The sequence below is a fragment of the Haemaphysalis longicornis genome, unplaced genomic scaffold, assembly GCF_048455015.1.
Source record: "Haemaphysalis longicornis isolate Haplotype H1 unplaced genomic scaffold, Haemaphysalis longicornis Haplotype H1 scaffold_2, whole genome shotgun sequence".
In the NCBI taxonomy this organism is placed as follows: domain Eukaryota; kingdom Metazoa; phylum Arthropoda; class Arachnida; order Ixodida; family Ixodidae; genus Haemaphysalis; species Haemaphysalis longicornis.
Window position 1 is genome coordinate 101,285,014 of NW_027526295.1, and position 20,949 is coordinate 101,305,962.

General features: G+C 48.4%; 1 protein-coding gene across 1 annotated transcript in view; it reads right to left on the reverse strand.

Moving 5' to 3' along the window:
* LOC144169068 (cytoplasmic dynein 2 heavy chain 1-like) overlaps nucleotides 1-20,949 on the reverse strand; it is a 92,615-nt gene that overhangs the window by 22,943 nt on the left and 48,723 nt on the right. The window contains exons 18-24 of the mRNA XM_077698068.1: nucleotides 18,284-18,447; nucleotides 11,843-12,019; nucleotides 10,811-11,026; nucleotides 7,822-7,977; nucleotides 4,355-4,459; nucleotides 4,091-4,292; nucleotides 2,392-2,534 (exon numbers count right to left, since the gene is read on the reverse strand). Of these exons, the coding sequence (XP_077554194.1) occupies nucleotides 2,392-2,534; nucleotides 4,091-4,292; nucleotides 4,355-4,459; nucleotides 7,822-7,977; nucleotides 10,811-11,026; nucleotides 11,843-12,019; nucleotides 18,284-18,447 (1,163 nt within the window). The remainder of the gene's footprint in view (nucleotides 1-2,391; nucleotides 2,535-4,090; nucleotides 4,293-4,354; nucleotides 4,460-7,821; nucleotides 7,978-10,810; nucleotides 11,027-11,842; nucleotides 12,020-18,283; nucleotides 18,448-20,949) is intronic.

The window sequence follows — 20,949 nt, forward strand, 5'->3', positions numbered from 1 at the left end:
GGTATGTCCCCGCAAGTGTTTTGCAAGTCACGAGTTCAAGTCCCCGCGGGTACGCGCTTTTTTTTTTTTTTGTAAGTTAACTTTTTCGTTTTCTGCCGATGTTTTCTACATTGAGTTCACCTTTTTTTTGGGCCGCAACGTTCACGGCTCCACGAACTAGTTCACAGAACGCGCGCAGGCTGGCACTAGCGCGCTAGCGAGTTCTCGTTGGCGTGCTGTTGCCATAAGCGGAGGCGAAAAGCAAAAACGCCCGTGTGTACGAGATTTCGGCGCACGTTAAAGATCCTCAGGTGGTCAAAATTAATCCGGAGCCCTCCACTACGGCGCGCCTCATCGCCTGCGTTGCGTCGGCGCGTTAAACCCCACAATCAATCAATCAATCAATGTTGCCATAAGCACCGACTGCTTGCGGGCAGTGGGCACAGGCCAGAATGAACAGACCCTTGGCCTGGTGCGAACACGCTTTTTACGGTACAGGCATGAGTGAGGCAAGCTCCAAATATGGGGGAAAAGTGCATGACATTTGGGCGTCTGCGGGTACGCGGAGGGCGTCCATGCACTGCGTAGGCCTCGGCTAGTGAATGCTACGATTCCAAGCCGTCCTGGGAGGCTTATCTTTATGCATTTTTACAGTTGACAACATGGCAGAAGCGCGGTACGATGATTACTGAGTTATTGAGAATGCCCATCCAACAACGCCACCAATTGTGTTTTACAGAACCGAAACCGAAACCGAAACTTGTTTGGTTGCTCACCTAGGGCATCGTCCAATCACGGTGCCCGCTCCTCCCAACGTCACAGCTTTAGTTGGTGCGGCCGCCGCAAACCGCGCATGGTAGTTTTCCTTCTTTCGCGCTTTGTGAAATAATTACCGATTTGTCAACCGGATAAACGATGAAAAGTGTGCTAATTTGAGCCAGTCTACGCAGTGCAAGCAAAAACGGGAGCTTGACAAATTCACTTCAGTGTCCCTTTAAGCCACCCAGTATATGGCCTAAAGGCTTAATTCATGCTTTTAAGTTTCCGCACTTTTTTCGGAACCCTTTCGCGTGAGAACCGGTAACGGACTTTGCCTGGAACTACAAGGTTACGGCGAGTTCACACAATTTAATCATGCGGAAAGCGTTTTGCCCCAGTTGTAATAAAATTCAGCACACATTCAAAATTATGAAAAATTCGTAATAGTGTTGCATACTGAAACGTCCCCAACTCGCAACGCTATCTGCTTAACAATTTGCTCGAAATGTTTTATTCGAGCCAAAATAAAGACAAGTCACACAAATGTAAGTTTAGATAGCCATGCGTATAGCGGATTGATCTTCCTGCTTTTCAGTTTTAGGCGTGCCTGGCGATACTGCTCCAGGATATCCTCATAGCACCAACCTCAAAAAGGTTACGGTGCGTTTCGGTGTTGCTTTGCCTTTACAGCAGCTGTTTGATGTTCAAGTTTGCTATGGGGTTCGGTAGATCTCACTATCCTCCCCCCTCTCGAGCGTATCTCCACAATCAAATCCGATTTAAACCCGCCCCCCACGTACCCACTTCTTCTGGGCTATTTCCTTCCCTATCCACGTAAAGCCTAGGAACATTTAACTTTAATCATTTAAAACGTAACAGGAATTTAATAGCTAAACTTCAAATGAAATTTATGACTGCCGGTTTTGAGTACATCGCATGGAACACATCCGTTGTACGCATCGAAAAGTAAATGAACACATTGCTACAGGAAGTTCAACGTCTACATCAGTTGTGGTCACACGAGTGTATATATTTTGCGGATGCTCCACCATTTCAGCCCTGAATTTCTTCTTTCTGTCGAAATTTTTTTATGCGTTTTCTTTAATATTTGGACCCTATAAGCATACAAACGACAAATTGAGCTTGTGATGCTAGTAATCAGTGATTTACAAGCATTACGTTTAATCACTTCATCAGGCAATCCAATTTTAAATTTCCGGCACAAAAATTTATTTTGCTCGTTTTCCTAAACTTTGGGAAGCAGTGAGCCCACATTGAAAGGATAAGGCTGGTAGTGCAAGCATTTTATATTTAAAGTCATGTCGTCAAACTAGTACTTCGGTCCTTGGGGTCACCATGACGTCAGTTTGGCCTTCACTGCAATGCTTTCCTCTTTCTAGTGTTCACCGTTAGCAAAAAAAAAAAAAAAAAGAAAGAAACAATGGTGACATTTACCGAACGAAGCATCGTTGAAGAACTATTTCCCAGAAAACTAGCTGTTTTGGTTTTGTTTTCAAATTGCTGGGAGTCTTTTGGTTCATGTCCTAAAGTTAGGATGTGCGCACTCAGGATGCCCTTAGAGAAACTCCTTGAAGGCAAGCCCTGCGGACAATACCTGCAATCCAATAGCTAGCCAAATACTGCGCTCAGTACCTGCTGCAGGTGGTGGTTGGGGGCGGCGTCTCGTAGCTCCTGTCCAGGATCTGCTCCTGGAGCGGTGACAAGAAGCAGCGGCTGCCGCTCCCCGCTCAAGAGCTGGCGCAAAGGCACCACCTCGGGGCACAGCTCTCGCAAGCCTGCACAAGCACAAATGGGCTCAGGGAATTTCCTTCACGGGTCGGGTGCCTACAATTTTCGCCGCCTCCATGTGCCATTTCCCAGGATCTGGACTGGCAGCGCGAGCTCTTTATGTGTCACCTGGTGTGGGACTGTGAAGGACTGAAGGACGCACGTGACAAACATCGCCCGTCATCCGTATCTACATACGAGGACTGGATCCGGCCAACACGCGACCACAAGATAATTCTACTCTCACTGTGGACATTTGCATGTGAAGCCTCCATAGTGCGACGCACGCATTCCCCTTCCCTTTTCCCCTCCCACCGCAACAAGCCTATACTCGGTTACAACTCAAGAACGGCACCACCTCATGTAGTGTACCACTCCGCCAAAGCGCCGGACCCGTGACGTCAGTGCGCGCGCGTTTTCAAAGGGGTTTGCTATGATTGCGTGATATCGTTTGTCGTCACTGGAGTCGTTTATAAGCATACTAAGTCCAAAAAATCACGGGAACGGCTCACGTCATGTTCAAAATATTCCCAGTAACGCCCTACTTGCGCCGCGCGGAGAAACATCCGGCTACGGTGATAAGGCACAGCGGCAACTTCCGGTGCCGTTGTTAAGTTGTCACCGAGTATAGTGCCGTCCTATTCATAATAAATTTTACAACAACAACAACCGTGAAATGACCCGCGCTGGTATCGGGCCTCGCAGCGGCAACGCTCGTGCAGTTCGGCAGAGAAGCCAAGGTTACGCGAGGAGTGCTAGGCGGACGCACCCAGAGCCGTAAACATGGGTGGCAACCACGTGCATGAATAACGCGAGGTACGCAGGTTTGATTCCGGCCACAGGAAGCGTTTTTTTCTTTCCCTTCACCTACGATCATTCATCATCACCGTCAGAAAAAGTTGGCTTCCCTGCAGGGCTCCTTGCCACAGAACGGCATCAGTGAGGACACGAAAGCTTCGCTTTAAAAAATGTCGGCACCGCGTACTTTCCAATTACCCCCTCTACACCGGGTTCTGAACAGTGTAGACGTCATTTATTCATTTGCAATTGGTGGGTTACCGTATACCCACCAGCAGTTACCAGTCACTTCTACTAGCTATCTTAAACTGGTGACCATTAGCGGTTCACTGGTTACACATGACCAACGGGTGGCTCACTGATTGGTCGCTCCTCAAAAGAATACAGCAAAAAATGTGTGGAAAATTCCAAGGCCCCTATTTCGCGTATGGGAAACATCGACATCGCGTACACCCCCTCCCCATTTACCAAATCCTCACCATCGTGTTCGTGGAGATCACTGAGGAATTGGCAGGTTACTGCCAATCAGTAGTGGCCGTTTGTACGGTTTTTTAGCAGTTCGGTTTCCCTGTTTGCTTGCTCGGAGGCTAATCGCCATTGATTCCCTTTCTGTTTCACAGTGCCCCTTATCTCTGTTATATATTCGGCCGGTTTTCGAGGGCACCGCAGGTTTTTTTTTTTTCGTTTTTTTGCCTGCCAAACATCTTTGAACACGCCCTGCCAGTACTGCACACGCGGCGGTCTTTTCAGAAGTGATGCCACGTACCTAGAGCGCGGCAGGCGAAGCGTCCGAGTGCCGTGAGTGCTCGGTCGGGCCGGAGGCACTGCACCAGCAGGGCCTGCTGGAAGGGGCTTAGAGAGCGGGCCGCGTGCTCGGGCAGCTCCGCCTCGGAGCTCTGACCGAATCGCTGCCACAGGCCGGCCTCGTGCAGCCGAAGCGAGGCCCACCGCTCGGGGCCCAGGACCTCCTGCGAGGTTGAGCATCAGTGCAGTCGCAGTACGAGCGAGCGCGGCTCCTGGGCATACGCACCCTCAGTGGGGCCAGTGGCCGCTCCTCCAGCAACCAACTCGGGCGGGGCTCTTCCTCGGCTGCCCTGTGGCCGCCGCCGGTCGTGCCGGTGAGCACTTCCCACTCCTGCGTGGCGTGTTCCATGGAGAGCAACTCGCGTGCGCTGTCGTACAGACAATTTCAAAAAATCTGCGTGCAGCAGGGAAGTATACGAGGCGTACCGAGCTGCGTTTTACCTGGGAGGCGCCCAGAGATGAGGCTCACTTGAGGCGTCGCGTAAGAAAGCAGGTTAAGCCTTTGGCTGACAACGTGACGTCTAACGCAGCGGTGTTATTGTAAAGCGAGGCGACTCGAGAGGTCACAGCTAAAACGTACAGCCGTGAGCTGAAGTAAACAGACCACGGGAGCGGTGGCCAAAAGTAATCGCTGCGCCGTCTGGTTGCGCGGAGCCTGCTGTCGAGATCACGCACAGCGCAGGCGCGGCCAACCAGTTTTGCATGCATGCCACTATCACTTTCCCCTTCGCGACTGATTCTTGCTTCGATAAATCAGCGCCAGGGGAATCACGCCGTGCAGTTAGGGCACTGCCGGGTACCACGCTATATTGAAAACGGTGCGAATCACCTGATATGCGGCAATGGTTCTACGCTGCCACACATATCGTGCCTGTACGGCTCGTACCCTTTCTGTTATTCGGTATCACAAGGTCGCAGCTGGAAAGCATTGCAATTAATACATCCGAAAAAAAAGGGCCGAGCAATGCGGGTGCTTTCTCTTAGCTCAAGATGTTGTACGGGCTATGTTGCCTGTTTTGATTGTTTGTTTATTTGCTTTTATGTCGGCTGGTCTGATGTGCGTTGGCGGTACGGAGCACACGTGTGGGAACGTGTTTTGCCTTCCGTCGCTTCTAGGAAAGTCTGAATGTCGCGTATTATGCCCGAAACTGGCGTAGGTGAGCTGGCAAAGTGTATAACAATTTTACAAGTTTTTTTGTCACCTGAGCGGCACCATTCTTGTCCCGTGTTACGGAGGCGACGATATTGTTTTTGAGGGTGTTATAAGGGCCATGGTAGATAGAAGCTCCCAGTAAAGACACGAGATCTGTGAGGTCAGTCGAGGGGCCAGGAGGTTTAAACCGGGTGAACGCGAAAATGTGTCCTTGGGGATTATGTTGTTGAAACTACGAAGTCGCGTTTCGATTCCTCGCGGGTCTACGGCTGTAGCCACTACCGCAGGGATATGTTGACGAAGGAGTGAGTGATGGCTCTTTTGTAATGCGTGCGCAGCCCGCCTTCTTCGAATACCGGCGCCGGCTATCAAAGAAGGGACTCTTCTGCGCGGAGCTTTATTTTAGGCGTGCATTGCATGGCTGGGAATTCATACGGAGCACCCGAGGTTTGATTGTTGAGTGATGCAAGTTTCTTAGTTGAGATCTGTTGTCTTGTTGTTTCTTCGGTAACACCTTGGAGTTTCCGCATGAGAGTGCGAGCTAGAGTTGGGTCATATGGATATGTACACAACAGTTGACTGTATTTGTGGCTGATCAGCGGCCTAGTATCGGTTATTTGATAGGTCCTCCCCATTCTCCGTTGCGACGTCTCTTTTGGAGGCGGGACTTTTGTCATTAAACTTAAGTGCATGGCGTTGGAAGGAAATAGAGCTGCCCGCAGGACTTAGGATTTGCCCGACCTCTGATTTTTTATGTCAGTGGTACTCGACCGGAAGCGCTCCGAGGAATTCTTCTGGGCTTGCAAAAGTGGTGGGGGAGGACCCCACGATGAAATATGGTGATACGTGTCGTATTGTCACACAATTAACAGTTGCAGCCAAAGTTGCTCATACACATCTCTCTATTCCCGCCTATTGAGTGTGGCTTTCCTGCATAATTGAAACGTTGTGCAAAAAGCCAGCTTTAAAGTTTGTGCTGTGCGGAGAACTCATTCTAGCATATAATGCGGCAAATCCACTTTTTTTAGTTCGTGGCAGGATTTGGAAAAAGGAATTATCGCGGAGAGACCCACGGGGTCCAAACTGTCTTCACCGACCTTTTTTTCTCTCCGGAACCCCATCTGAGAACGACGGCCCTGCGCAATGCTTTGTAAAATAATACGTGTAAATAAACTTTTTTTTATATTATACCTTCGTTTGTTTGCCGCAAGCCGTCGACCATATGCTAGTAACATTTTTATCTTAAATCATCGACTGACCGATCCCTCTTTGTATCAAATCCTTCAATTTCAACTCGTGTCTGCCAGCAGCTATGCAAAGCTAAGTCCTCCTCATTCAGCAATATTTACTACTACTACTACACAGAAATACTGTTTTCAAGTGCACATAATCTAATTAAAATCTGTAGTTTGTATGCGTTTCGATGGTCGCTGGGCGTTCAAAGCGGGGTTCAATGGTACCCCACATCGCAGCGGAGTTTTTGAATATTAAATGTATGTGTCGGTGCCTCGAACTTGAAAAAACTGTGAAGCTGGATTTTCCCGAGCACTTCCGAAATGACACATATCCCCCATACGGCAAATGAAGTTTCATAAAGCAATGCAGTACATACCTAAACACAGCAGTATTTGTCAAAACCTCATGTCAGCTTAGCATCAATAATTTTTCAACTTCGCTGACATTCCCAGGACGCCTATAATTTCGCATCTATTCTAAAAACCGACAAAGATGGTGTTTTGTCTTACTTTTTTCGACTGCACAGTGATTTGTTGTGCTTCATTATCTGCTTCAATATATCACGCGGGGGGGGGGGGGGGGGGTCAGAAAAAAGCTACAAGCACAAGACAATCACCAGTGCGCCAACTCTGCCAGCGGGGCCGCGTTGCCGCCGATTGCACCAGCGCACCGTTTCCACAGCAGACAGCAAAAGGGCCGCGTGGTTACCCTGGCGTAAATGTATCGGAACGGGAAACAATCGCGAAGAAGCAAGCGATAGCGGCATGTTTGCTGTACTGCTAGGCCGCGCCTGCGTTGTGCGCAGTCTCGACAGCAGGCGCCGCGCAACCAGACGGCGCAGCGATTAGTTTTGGCCACCGCTCCCATGGTCCGTTTACTTCAGCTCACGGCTGTACGTACCTCAAATGCACCAGATGCGGCAACCTCGGGTTACTCCAGTCCAAAGAATTTTCCTCTTCAAAAGTGCCGTTTTAGGCATTCATAGCAGAATATAACTAATTTCGTTCTATTCATGTCGGCGAACCAACGTCCCTGATTCCGTGTGCGGATTAACTTATTCACACATAACGTGCAGCTGCGAGAATAAAACATGGCCGTTTTCTGCTCATAAAACATAAAACATGTCTAGCGAGTGTGCGTGCCGATCTTATCGCTGCAGCTCAGCCCGACTCTTGACGCATGTGGCCTTGAATACTGCCTCACATTACATCGCGGGAAATCCTAAACTGTTTACCGACACGGTTTGCTTAATAGGACGCATGCATCAGCTTCCCAGCTGGGCATCGCCGACATCCACTGCTCACGTTTTCCTTGATAAGGTCCGGGTAGAGGCCACGGATAAGATGTAGAGCAAATGCCAGATGGTCCTTCTTGAACAAGGACCTTGCCGCGCGCTGGTACACCAAATGCACCAGGACGCGTTCCACTTGTTCCAGGTCTTTCCCGCGTTCACCGCTCTCCTGCAATGTTTGTACACGCAGCGCTCCAGACGATGCCTCCTGCGCAAACACTTGCGTTGCTTTCACACGCGTTGAAAATTTTACACTTAGGGATCTTCCATTAAACTTTACGTCCAGTGGAAAACGTGCAACCGGTGGGGACAGGTGCTTCCAGCTCCATTGAGAGACTAAACGCACATATTTGGAGTTAGTGAGGTTATGAACACTTTGGAAGTGTCACTGCTTGTGCTATGGGAGAACGATGTAAAGTATGCGGGTTTACGAGAGCGTCTGCTTGGTGATTTCAGAAGGATAACAGCCAAATTTCTGCCGCACACGATGTTACGAGACCGTTGAGGGGGTGCAGCCGCTATGCAGCCGTTAACTTTGGAAGCCACAACGCCCAAACAGCTTTCGGGGCATTTCGTGCGGCACGAAAATGACCGAAAGTGCTACGTAATTCTGCTCTAGGAACCGTCTGACTGGTTGCAAATTACGACCAGAAACGATCAAAATCGTTCGTTCTGTCCAGGCGCGTGATCAGAGCACTCTGTGAGGGTCAGATCTACGGGGACGCATTGTTTTCCTTATTAGCATTGGCTGCACCTGTACAGATAGATGGTTTGGCAGTGCTGGTTTTACGTCTATGCGAGTGAGAATGGCCCCGCGTTATAATGACGCTCTTTCGCGGGCTTCAACTTTTCGTTTCTGGCGAAAGCGTATGATCTCATACTTGCCGACCTATCCCAGGACCGGCGTTTATACGGGAATTTCCCGATGGGGCTACCATTGGTTACGCCTAACCAGCGACCATGGTATCGCGTATGAGATCTATGAGAAAGATAAACGTTGTACGAGTTTACCTTGTCACCTTTATGTAATACTCAACGTGGCTCATAAACCCATGACGGGTTTATGAGCCACGTTGACTACCCGCTGTTTCAGCTGGGCAACGTTATGACACACTTGTGTTCTACTGCCTTGGCATAACGCAATTGAGTCACAGTTACTGCAGTGCTCTGAAGTTGGATGGGCACTTAAGTCCTCCACATTCGTTCCAACGGTTTTTCATAGAACTTTTAGATATGCCATGCTCAAGTCGAATCTGCAGCTGTAGTTAAGCGTGTGGGCGTCTGTACGCTACCCGTGCGCTACAGCGCCGACAACTTCTGAAGGATGGTGTTTCGGGGCGTTCAATAGCAGATTTTACAGCGGAGATGTCGTCGGCCACCCAGCCGAACAGACGGCAGCCGTAAGCACGCGACCATGGGTTTAACAGCGCTTTATACGTATAGAAATCACAATTTATACGTACGCGAGCTATACGTATAGAAATCACAATTTATTGATTTTGAGAGAGATCCAGGTTAGCAAGATTTTTGAGGCACTGGTGGCTAGATGACTAGTAATCCCAGCTGCTTACGTTGTAATGAGCTTCTTTCAGACGTAACATTCGACAGGACGTAGCATTTTTCGTCGTGTCCTCTGCCCTACCCGTTTAACCACTCAATCACATAAGCGGGTGAGGGTACTGGCTAGTTGGTGATCGTTGGTGCGAACAGTGCAGGAACGGAACATATACAGTGATAAACACACCTGGTATATAATAGGTATATAGTGTCTGCCTGGAATGTGATGTTTTGCGGAACGGACATCTCACAAAGATAGTGCCGCCAGAAACACGGATTCGCGAGACACTCAAAGGAACCAGAAAATGCGACACACCCAAACGAAATTTAATGGCTTGCTTTGAAGAGCAAAGATACATGATGATGATGATGGTACAGTTTACGCGAGGAAGTCCTGTCTCCCCCTCCTAAACAATTTTTGACAGTAAAGTATTACGGCTGCAGACATAGACGAACCCCGGCATTGTTTTCATAAAAACGCACTGACAGCTGGGCGTGTTCCCTATCATGCTTTCTTCTCTGCACAACTGTCATCGGTTCCACGAAGACCAGTTTTCGAATGCAGCTGAAGGCTTCCTTTCGTGATTGCTTCCTTGGTGTTGCCTCTGCATCCTGCCGATTGTAGATGGGACCGCGCCAGCCGTTCACTCGTTCACCCGCTTGGCGGATTGTATATTCTCGTTCAGGCAAAAAAATTCATGGCCGCGTTTTGTGTAGTCGAAGGTAGTGACACGTCAGCTCTCACGTTATGGCTAGATTTATTAAATGTGGAGTATTTATAGTTGAACTTACCGCGTTTTGGCGTCGGTCGGTCGGTCGGATTGCTACCGATATTCACAGAGCCCGTGTCATGTCTATGCGTAAAAAGAAGCAAATAATAAAGAACAGATAGGGGGTAACCAATGAACAAAATAATGAGAGAACAAAACACCAACATTAAACAAACGATAAACAAGCGAATACAAAACTAAACAAACGTGTAAATCTTTAAAAAAGGTTCAGGCAAAATTCCTTCAGATGGCCTTCCATGTTGATGCTACCGGTAGTATTCCAGCTGTACCACACATTTGTGCACAGGAAATGCCTCTGCTCCTTCCATCCCCGGTCTTCTCCCCTCCTTTCAGCCTAGTTTCTCCATTTGAAGGAGGTCTAATTGCATCTACCCCATCCACTTCTCCTTTCTCGAGTCCCTACCCTACCCTTTAGCCTCGATTTGAGCGTCGCGCTGTACATCCCCTTAAATATGCTCGACCAACTGGCCCAACATCGATCCCTACCATGTTACGTTCTCAGCAGTCTTATCATTAAAACAGGACATAAAATATGGCGCGATGCCCACAGGGCACAGTTCGTGGTCTGTGCCGGGGTCGGTGCGCTACCAGACGGCGCTGCGTACGCAAGACGACCTGGTTGTAGCGAAAATCCGGGCGTGAGGGAAGCGTGACCTGTTGTCGCAGCGCGGACCGGAAGAGCGCCAGGAACGTGGCCGAGCCCCATCGGTAGGTGTTTCCCAGGCGCGCCATGGGCTCCAGCAGGCGCATCAGGCGCGCTCCCAGCTTGGCCAGGGGCCGGTACGCTGCCCGCTCCTGCTCCAGGGACGCCTGCACCCGCTGGGCGTCCAACAGGGAGGCCTCGGCGCGTGCGCCACTCGCCTTCGCCTCCTGCGAGCGACAGACGACCGGATAACCGAACGGTGGCCATCTAAAGATTCACCTGATTTTGGGCCATTGTGTACGTGACGTCAGGCATGAGGGCGTTACTGAGAGTACGCTTTTGAGGCGAAGTATTAGTGTTCTCACTGATGGCGTCTATAACTAGAAAACGTCCTGCAGGAAAGTCAACTTTCTCTGACGATGATGATAAACGATCGTGGGCGAAATAAAGGGGAAAAAAAAAACGCTTCCTGTGGTCACAATCAAACCTGGGTCCCTCGCTTTACGAAGCCGGTGTATATCCGATTGCTCGATTTCGGCATGGTCGAAGTGGTTTGGAAAACTCAGACGACAACCAAAAAACCCGTCACTAGAATGCTCCTCGTTCAACCATCGTCGTCGTTAGACAGAGGGTGCATGATTTTTTTTTTTTTCATATCCGAAACAAATCTTCTCCAAATTCCAGCTAGATTTTTTATAGGCACCAGATTGTCTCTTGCTGTGTCGTTCCGGAGCATGGAGACAGAGAAATCAGGAGGGAGCGACACGGAGCAGCACGCTGCAGCCCCCGCGAGCCGCAAACAAACTCGTGCCTTTCGACTCAGGAGCACAACGCCTCAGCCAGTGAGCCGCCACGGCGGGTAGAACTGCGAAACTCACGCAGCCCAGTGTATGAGCTTCGGCCACGTGTAAAGATCAGTGGAATATCAGCAATTGTCGGCCAGCACTCGAAGAGCCTGGCCATCATTCACGGGCTCATTATTGGCCCTGCAGTTATCACCCAGGCTTGCCACGTTTCCGCACAGGTCACGCGAGATGGTATACCTGGAGCGCGTGCCGCAGCTCGTGGCTGCGCGTGAGGTCTCCCCCCGAGAGCAGCATCGCGAGCAGCCGGTCGTCCAGCTGGGCCAGCTCCAGGCGCAGGGCGTCGGCTTCGTGCACCAGGGCGCGGCGCCGCTCCTCCAGCTCGGGCCGCTCCTCCTGCAGCGCCACCTGCAGCAGCTGCGTGGGCAGCAAGCGACAAAAGTTGACATTTTATTATGAGGAGGTTTTACGCGCTTCAGAAAGTGGCTCACAATATTTTATACTTCGACAAGTGGTAATTTGAAATACCATCTCACAGCTTCCATATTTATTTATTTTTTGTAGCGTAAGCTAAACTGGCGGAGGTTGAGCAGTTTCGCGTGGCTCCTGGAGAGCCGTGCCGCGCATGCGAAATGAGCAGTGACGTCACACGGCGCACAGCTGGCGCGCCGGAGCAGCCGCGGCCACGCGAGCGTCGCCGGTCTGCGCATTACAGTATATTCTAGGCACTATTGGCGGTGAGCGCGAACACAGGCGGCGCTGCGAAGCGCGCCTCCGTGACGTCAGCTTAGGGATTCTCGCATTTGTCGTCTGCTTCACTCAGGATCACTCTCCCGGCTGTTTCTTTGCGCTCGGTCAACGTCTGATGCTTGTCCGCACCAGAATTGGCGTGTGGGTAACTTTTTATCATAATAATAGGCTTAAAATCGCATACACTAGCTCATGGTGTCAATTAAAGTATAGTTTTGGATACCGCTACGGGAGAAACATTGCCGGCGCCACCCCATTCCTTGCGAAGCCGGTCATGTGCGGAGCGCGAAGAGTCGGAGCTAGGCGACAGCTTCTCATGTAAGCATTCAAACAAAAGGAACAGTCAGCTGCTAATAACCGACAACAGCGAAAATGGAAGACCAAAACACATTCTAGGCCTTCAGGGCTGTCGGCTTTGGCAGAAGGCTTCACGATTCCCGGTAATCATATGTAAGGTAATACAGTTTTGGCAACCTTGCCGAACGCTCGAACGCGTTTTGTCACATCACTGTACGTTGTCAAGGCATGAAAGTTTGCCGACATGCACTGTAGTCTGCAAAAACTCTAGGTTGAGTTCCAAATAACCCAGTGTGTATATACGCGCGTGCTGATTCTATACCAGGCATCTAACCAGTATGGAGGTTTATTGAGCAAAACGAGTCAGTCTTCGTTAAATTTATAGTAACACACATATGTTTGTTAAGACCTGGAGGGATATTTCGGAACATTTTGCACAGCCTATCTTCCCGATATTCGGATATCCGAAATAGGAAAACTGCACTCAAGAGGAGGAGGAGGAGGAGTAAGGGGAGGAGGGGAAAACTTTGTTTAACAATTACATCGATCTGGTTAGTGGGCCGGGTCCTCAGTCCAGGACGAGAGAGTAAAAGTAATTTTCTTCAAATCATTGAACGCCATCCCGAGTAGAATAGGATTTGTTCTTCGCGCCTGGAAGGGTTGAAAAGCAATAAAGAGCTACTTGGAATTCTTCTTCGGTTTCGAGTCTTATAATATATGCAGGTATACTATTTATTAGGTTAGTTAGCGAGAATATCATGCCTTCAACACCGTAGTCATGTCGCCATTGTTCGAGTTGAGAGTCAGTTCGTTATGATAACGATATAATTACGATGGAAATTCGGAGCACAAAAGCCGCCTTCGAGTACTGTGGACCACGTTGTTTAGGGCGCGATCGCGGTGGCGTAGCACAAACCTTCGCATTGTATTTGCATGTGATTAAACAAAGCACGCTGCGGATATGCACCTTGCACGCAGCTGTAATGAAAGCCAATTTTTGAAGAAGGGAATGTATGCCATACAAAATGAAGGAAATATCCATACGACCTTTGTGAGGCTCCCAAGCATCCCGAAACCTCCTAATAAGAAGTTGGTGACGGCGCAGAAAAATTAATGCGTTGGGCAGAAAAAAAAAGCAAGAAACATTAATCCGATACAAGACAACAAGGAAAGAAACAGAAGAAAGCCGCTTTATTTCCTGCTGTGCGATGAGCGTGTAGAGGCCGCTGCTTGGTACGTAGTATTAGACTGTTGAGTCTTCATAGAAGCATCTCAAAAATACTGCAGGGAAGCCTACGCATTTTGAATACTTATCGAGAAGCTCTGATCGCTGATCCTCGCGAATAAGCAAGAAAGGACGAGTTACACGCGATCTTCTGACCGATACTCTGAAGAAAGTTGTTTTCTATCTCTTCGTGTGTTGCAAACTTGTGGGGGATACAGCTTCAAATTATTCAGATGCGTCAGAAGCTGGCAAAATAACTGAGTCACTAGAAATACGCTTTTTAACGCACTACAGCAACGAAGCGGGCGATTTCTAGCCCAGGCACTGTTGCCCCTCACAAGCGGAGTGTAGCAGACGACAGCGGCGCGAATCCCTAAGCCGACGTCAGAGCCAGGGGGCGCCACTCAAAGATCTCACCGCCAATAGCGTTACACAGGCATAGTCGCGGCAGCCGCACTCGCGCCGGCGCGTGCCCAGCCGTGCGCCTCTGTTGCGCAGTAGCCAAGTCTGACGCTGCGCCGGAGCCACTTGATAGCGCCTCTCATTTTGTGCGCAAGCGCAGAGGTATCAGTGGGGGTATACATATAGAGGGCGTTTTCCAGTGTGGTATAGCTTTAGCTCACGCTACGTATATCCTGGCATAGCCGAGCTAAGCCACTGCTAATTTTTATTTATTTACTCATTCATTCATTCATTCATTCATTCATTTATTTATTTATTTATTTATTTATTTATTTATTTATTTATTTATTTATTACATACTGCAGGCCGCCCATTTAGGGCCTACGAGGGAGGGGAATAACATCAAGATGTAGATAAAAATAGATATCAGCAAATGATTTGTTGGATGGCTTCAAGGTTTGCAATGTTTTACAGTGGTAGCTGGTTTAACTCCGTTATTGTTCCAAGAAATAAAGAGAGTATTTGAAGATGCTAGGCCTGGCGTAGTAGGGGGCAAGTAATTTGAGGTGCATATTTCTTGACCGCCGGGCTCTGGATAGCTCGAGGTAGCCGTCAGGTTGCAGGGATAGTGTGTTGTTTTTAAGCAAAAAGAGGAATTTGAGCCTTAACATCTTTCTTCGAATTTGCAGCGTAGGAATTGCATGTTCTTTTATCCGGGGGGTAGGAGAGTAGGTTGCACGATACTTGGAATATATGAACCGAATAGGTTCACGTTGGACTATCTCAAGGGAATCGATATTAATTTTTGTGTAAGGGTCCCATACGGAACCTGCGCACTCTAATTTCGACCTTATTATTGAAGTATAAGCAAGGAGCCTTACGTTAGCAGGAGCATGGTGCAGTATTTCTCAAGAAACAATTTACGGAAGGCGGACTAGCAAATATTTTTAACTTGTTCCAACTAAGGCTATATTGGTTAAGTTACACTTAAGTATTTATATTCATGAGCTTCAGGAGCTGGGCGGGCAGGAAGGTGGTATGCGGAAGAAAGACCATTTCTTTTGTTAGTAATTTTCATAGAAAAACAGTTTTAAGTAGTTTGGTCATAACGGTTAGTAACTTTTTTAAACAAAACACAATCATCAGCAAGTAGCTTAACTTGTACAGTGTCCGGAATAATGTTAGGAAGATCATTTATATAAATGAAATAAAAATAAAGCACCTAAGAGACTTCTCTGGGGACCGTCGTATGTGACAGGGAGTTCATCAGAATTATGCTCATCAATACAGACAAATTAAACGCGGTTTGATAAACACGCGAAAACCCAGTTGATAATGAAAGGGAGAAAGCCAATACATTCGAGCTTATACCGTAGGTTGCAGTGTGGGACAAAGTCAAATGCTGTACAAAGATCAATAAAAATAACGTCAATTTGACCAGACTTCTCAAGAACCTGCGCAAAGGTATGAACGACTGATGTTACCTGAGTGACCGTAGAAAAGGCTTTGCGTAAACCATGCTGTAAGGAAGGAAGTACAGCCTTGTCACTCCGGAACGGTGTCATGTAAGTAAATGTAACGTGCTCTAGCACCTTGCAGCATGATGAAGTTAGTGATATGGGGTGATAGATACTGGAGAGCGCACTGTCACTTTTCTTCAAGACCGGTACTACGCGCCCTATTTTCCATTCAAATAGCAGAATGCCGAAATTTAGTGAAGAACCAAAAAGGACAACCAGGAAGTGAGAAAGCACCTCAGCACAGCGGCGCAAGAAAGTGATTTGTTATCAGTGCGTGGCGTGGCTTTGGTGTTTAAATTATTAACATTGCAAGTACACAGGGCTGTGACACAATATCAGTCTAGCTTTGCGACAGGATGCTTTTGGTGGAGTATTTACATTTTGTCGAAAAAAAAAAAACTCGCAAAGTAGCGGTTGGATTGTTGAGCAATGTTTTTTTCATCAGTGAGAACTGTGCAGTCGTGCACCATGCGGCCTAAAGGTTGTTTCTTTTTGCTTAGAAAGCTCCAAAATTTTTCAGGGGCGTTAGTTACAAAATTTGGGAGAGTATGTTGAAAATAGTGTCGTTTATCAGAGCCCACAGCGTGATTGAAGGCCGACTGAGTTGCTTTTCTGCCCCTACTCCGACACATGCTCTCTTTCACCGTTTGAGTGTTCTTTTCAGGTGCAAGATTTCTCGTTTAAGCCGGGGATTCATCTTCAAAGCTTTTTTTTGTTTTGTTAGGAACGAAATGATCTAGACAATACGTACATATCCTTTTGAATTTAGACTGCAGTTAACAAGTATCGGACCCAGTAAACTTGCCAAGACAAAGTTCCAGGTAGTCTAGAATGTTTTTGTCCCTGGCGCGCGAGTAATCTTTAGCAGATGTAGTTTTGGTAACAGTGACGTAATCCGTAACTTCAATCAAGCAAGTAAAACAAAACATTTTGTGATCATACAATCAATGGTCAACAGCAACAATAACACGTTCTAAAGACCAGCTTACAAACACAAGATCAAGTACGAAACTCGATGAACCCTGAACCCGCGTGGCCCGAGTAACAACCTGTTGCAAATTGAGGCTTAACGTTACATCAAATAAAAAAACGCGTGCACGTCAGACACGGGTTTTGGAATTCAACTGTCCCAATCAACAACGGGCAAGTTAAAGTCACCAACTTTAGAAATATTCTATTACGCCTAAATGCACTCATTGTTCAGACAGGGCAGTCAAAAAAATGAGGTGGGGAGTCTGGAGGGCGATAAACCGCGAACCAAAGAATGAATCAGCCTCTCGAAGATAAATATTGAGTGTAATACTCTCATTATCATCACTTTGCCGACAAAGCAAGGCTTGAATATTAGGTTTAACTAAAACAGCAATACCGCCTCCTCCAGTTGATCTGTCGCACCGAAAAACATGATGAGTGGTAGGAAGAACCCCACTATTATCAATCTCGTCATGCAGCCCGGTTTTAGGAATTCATAAAAAGATGCCATTTGGTACGTTGTGATTCTCCACCGAGCAAGCGGAGCCATATGACCGAGGAGTGACCAAGAGCTTTGTTAGTTATTTACCTCAACAGAACAGAAGCTAACGTGTGCGCACGTGCCTTTTGGAAACGTGAGCATGCACCATGCCAGGTGAGTTGGCGATTCTGTGCTGCTTTGAAAAATTATCCTGTCAATTTCCCTCCTTCAATGCGCAGCCGTGAGGCCCTCTGCAGTGATGAACTCGTAATTGTGAGCACCGGGGCCACTTTAGGGACATTTGGCTTCGCACAGCATGCGTTTGCCATAACAGCAGACATTCGTACAGTGGTTCAATACTTCGAGGGTCGAAGGGACGCGAAGTGGATCTGATGCGACTGCTAGAGACATAAAAAATATTTATGCCAAACTTTGTGCATTCAATTTTGTCGTCTTTCTGTTAGTGCGAGCTTTTTCATAATGCTATCGGCATTCTTGCTCCGCTTCACCCAGTTCTCTAGCTCGTCGGTACCTGCGCAGCTGTTTTCCCGAGAGGCACAAAAATGTATTTTGCCGTGAAGCACGTCCTTTATGCTTTGTTGCCTGTGCAAGGCCGCACACACCCTTTTGTTTGAAAGCGAAGTAAGCGCTGATAGCACTGCGTTCTATGATCGGGGCGAAATGCCTTAAAGCTTGTGGCGGGTGTCTCCGAATTGAAGTGTGTTTCTAGAGCGCACTGTTCTATAACATGAACGCCGGCCGACGCAGATGCACACCGACATTCAATTCACCGGCTGTCAGTGGCACACAGTTCCTTAAATGCTACTTCGGTGTGTCCTTGTTCGTCAGCCTTATTTCGGAGCAAACTACCTCCACCGAACTTCGTTTGCAGAGGAAGCATAAGCCGTCGTCGTCTTCGTGAGAATATACGTCACTGATCTTCGGGCATATTGCAGCAGTGCGATCGAAGCAACCTGGTTGGGTACTGGGTGTATCGCTCCGCTAAACTTCTCTACCAAGTGACAAAAGCCCACCTGGTCGCAGAAGCCAGCCTCGGAGGTGCTGAAGTCCAGCGTGCGCACAAGGGCGGCTGCGTGCGGCGGTAGCTCAGACTCGCCGTCCTCGCTCAACAGGAAGAGCCGGAAGTCGTCGCTGCAATCCACCGCCTTGTCTAGGATGTGCACCGTCTGCCTGGAGCCTGCGATGGGTGTCACTTGAATACATTTTTCTATTATACTAACGCAACTGCTATTTGAAACGTTTGGGCGACATTGTAAACGTCTAAGCGGAAAAGCTCCCGAAAAGCACAATGAAAAACATAGGCGCTCACGCCGACGATGAAGAAAATCTCTTTCGTGCGAATTTATGTTCCAACTTAACGATTCAAATCCGGTACTACACTCTCGGGCACTAAGATTTTCCTAATTGAATTTTTCACAATACACCTCGTGGTATTTACTGTAAAGGTGCATTCAAGTACAGTGTTTTTAGTCGGCATTGGTATGTCTGCGGAAAAGGGATACGGTTAAAGGCTGCGTAAGATGCACCACGATCAAGTGTTCTCAAGTGCCGAATATAAATTAATAGGAACAAGTTTAATTCTTTCGTCCAATGAATAGATAAAAAGCATGAAATAAGGTAATAGGTGGTCCGTGTATACCATAAAAACGAAAATGAACCCTCCTTCTGTACACCGCATTAAAGCCCTCTTCTGTCCTCCGAACTTAAGCTAAGCTACAAGCTACAAGCTTAAGCTATTCTTGTGACTGAGCTCCTACGCATATAAATCCCGCTCGTGATGAGTATTTTTTCGATGTCTCCAGCTATGCATTGTTTTTCTCGTGACTTTGGAACTTCTAACTGCAAAGCGGATTCGAGGTGTCGAGCACGGCCCCGGAGAATCAACAACCTCGAGGATGTGACGATGAGCCAAGTAGTTTCGGAAGCATCTGATCTGTGGCTCCGCCTGGGAGGATGGGACCGCATGGTGACATACAGGTAAACAATAAAACACTACCGCTTGGGAAGGACCAGATATACGGCGCAACACTGCACTCTAAACAGACGGCAGTCAGTCAAATGGCGCTTCCTTCAATCAAATAGCTTCCCAAACCCACTGTTGTATTGTTATCGCTATCCGGGCTATGCGACAACACTTGCAGGATTTGCTCAGAAAGGGCAGCCCTCACGCACATTTTGTGGGCATGTTCCCTTAGAGATATGAGCAAACCTCTAGCATTAAACATAGCTACGCCAGAGCAGTGGGAGTCCGTACTGCTCAGTTCCGACTCGGACGTCCAGCTTCTGGCCCTCCATATGGCCGAAGACGCGGCCAGAGCCCAATGACTTCTGGCCCCCGTGTGACGGGGGAGGGTTGAAGAGGACTCCCGCCTTCTTTAACCGTACCTTGAGCAAAATAAAGTTGTGCATTCATACTCCAAAGAGCTCCCAAGTTTACCATCTTAAGAGACGTTCGAAAAGCTTCGGGAGGCCTGCAAAATAAATTACACTTTAACTCATTGTAATATCGAGACAGCGTTCACGCACAGATTTATATTGTAACGAGGTGTCGGGTTATGTGCCATGGGGAAACCTATCGGTTTAGGTATGTGCCATGCGGCTGTGCAAAAAGGAAGAAGTAGTGTCTTGGCCTAAAAGGAAGAGGACGACTACGATGCTTGGATTCCGACTTGGATCCCGACTGAGACGTCAGTCCCTGGAGGTGCCGCTTTACAGTTTGGGGGCATCCCTAACAGTGCCGGCTATAATATCGTTCGGGGCATCCGAAACGGGGTTCTGCCGCCGGGATGTATGCTCCGCCCTCCTGCGCTACATTGAAAATTCCAAACGATTCTCTTTATGATTGCGATTGGTCACCCTCGCTTTGATTTTCCAGCTTTTTTTCAAAACTCTTTCCAACCGGTCTGAATTATCTTTCCTAAGCGTCTCGTGATTAGATAAGGATTACATTCATTTTAACCATCCTCTGTTGATTGGCCATCCGCTGATTGGGTATGTGCCATATCTAAAGGTGCAACAACGACAACGACTGAGCTACCGCATAACGTGTCGCCGGTTCTGCCTGTTCCAACAATCGACCAGTTCGCAATTTAACATTTACCCAGTGTCCCCGTAACAATATCAAAGTGCGATGACCGCACCCTTTCTGACACATTTGCGTTGTCCACAGTGCTCGCCTTGGCACAAGCAAAAGCCTAGCTTGAATATGGGACCAAATCCCAAATGTGCGCGTAGCTCCCGCCACGAGAATCAACACTTTTTTGGAATCTCAGCCACGGCGGCCGTTCATTTAGCACCTCCAGAATTGACACCGCGCCAAGGAGACGGGACGGAAAACTTGCGGGAAAATTTCACGCTAGATGACTCGTCATGGCTGGTGAACGTTACACGCACTACCGTGCAGTTAAACCCCGAATCCAAGTGAAAAGTGCCATCCATACGTTAGAGCACGGCCATTGAGACAATAGAGAGTTTTAGCACAGCGGCTAGCGGAGGCTCACGCTACGGTGGCGGGTTACCGGGACCCGACCGCGCATGCGCGCGCGGGGAGGGCGAGGAGGTTGCCCCTCAGTGGAGAGAAGGCGCGGGCATGGCGAAGGCCGGCCGGCGGAACTAATCCCCCCACAAGAACGAATTTTCACCTTCCCAGTCGGGCCCCGCTACCCGCCGCCGTAGCGTT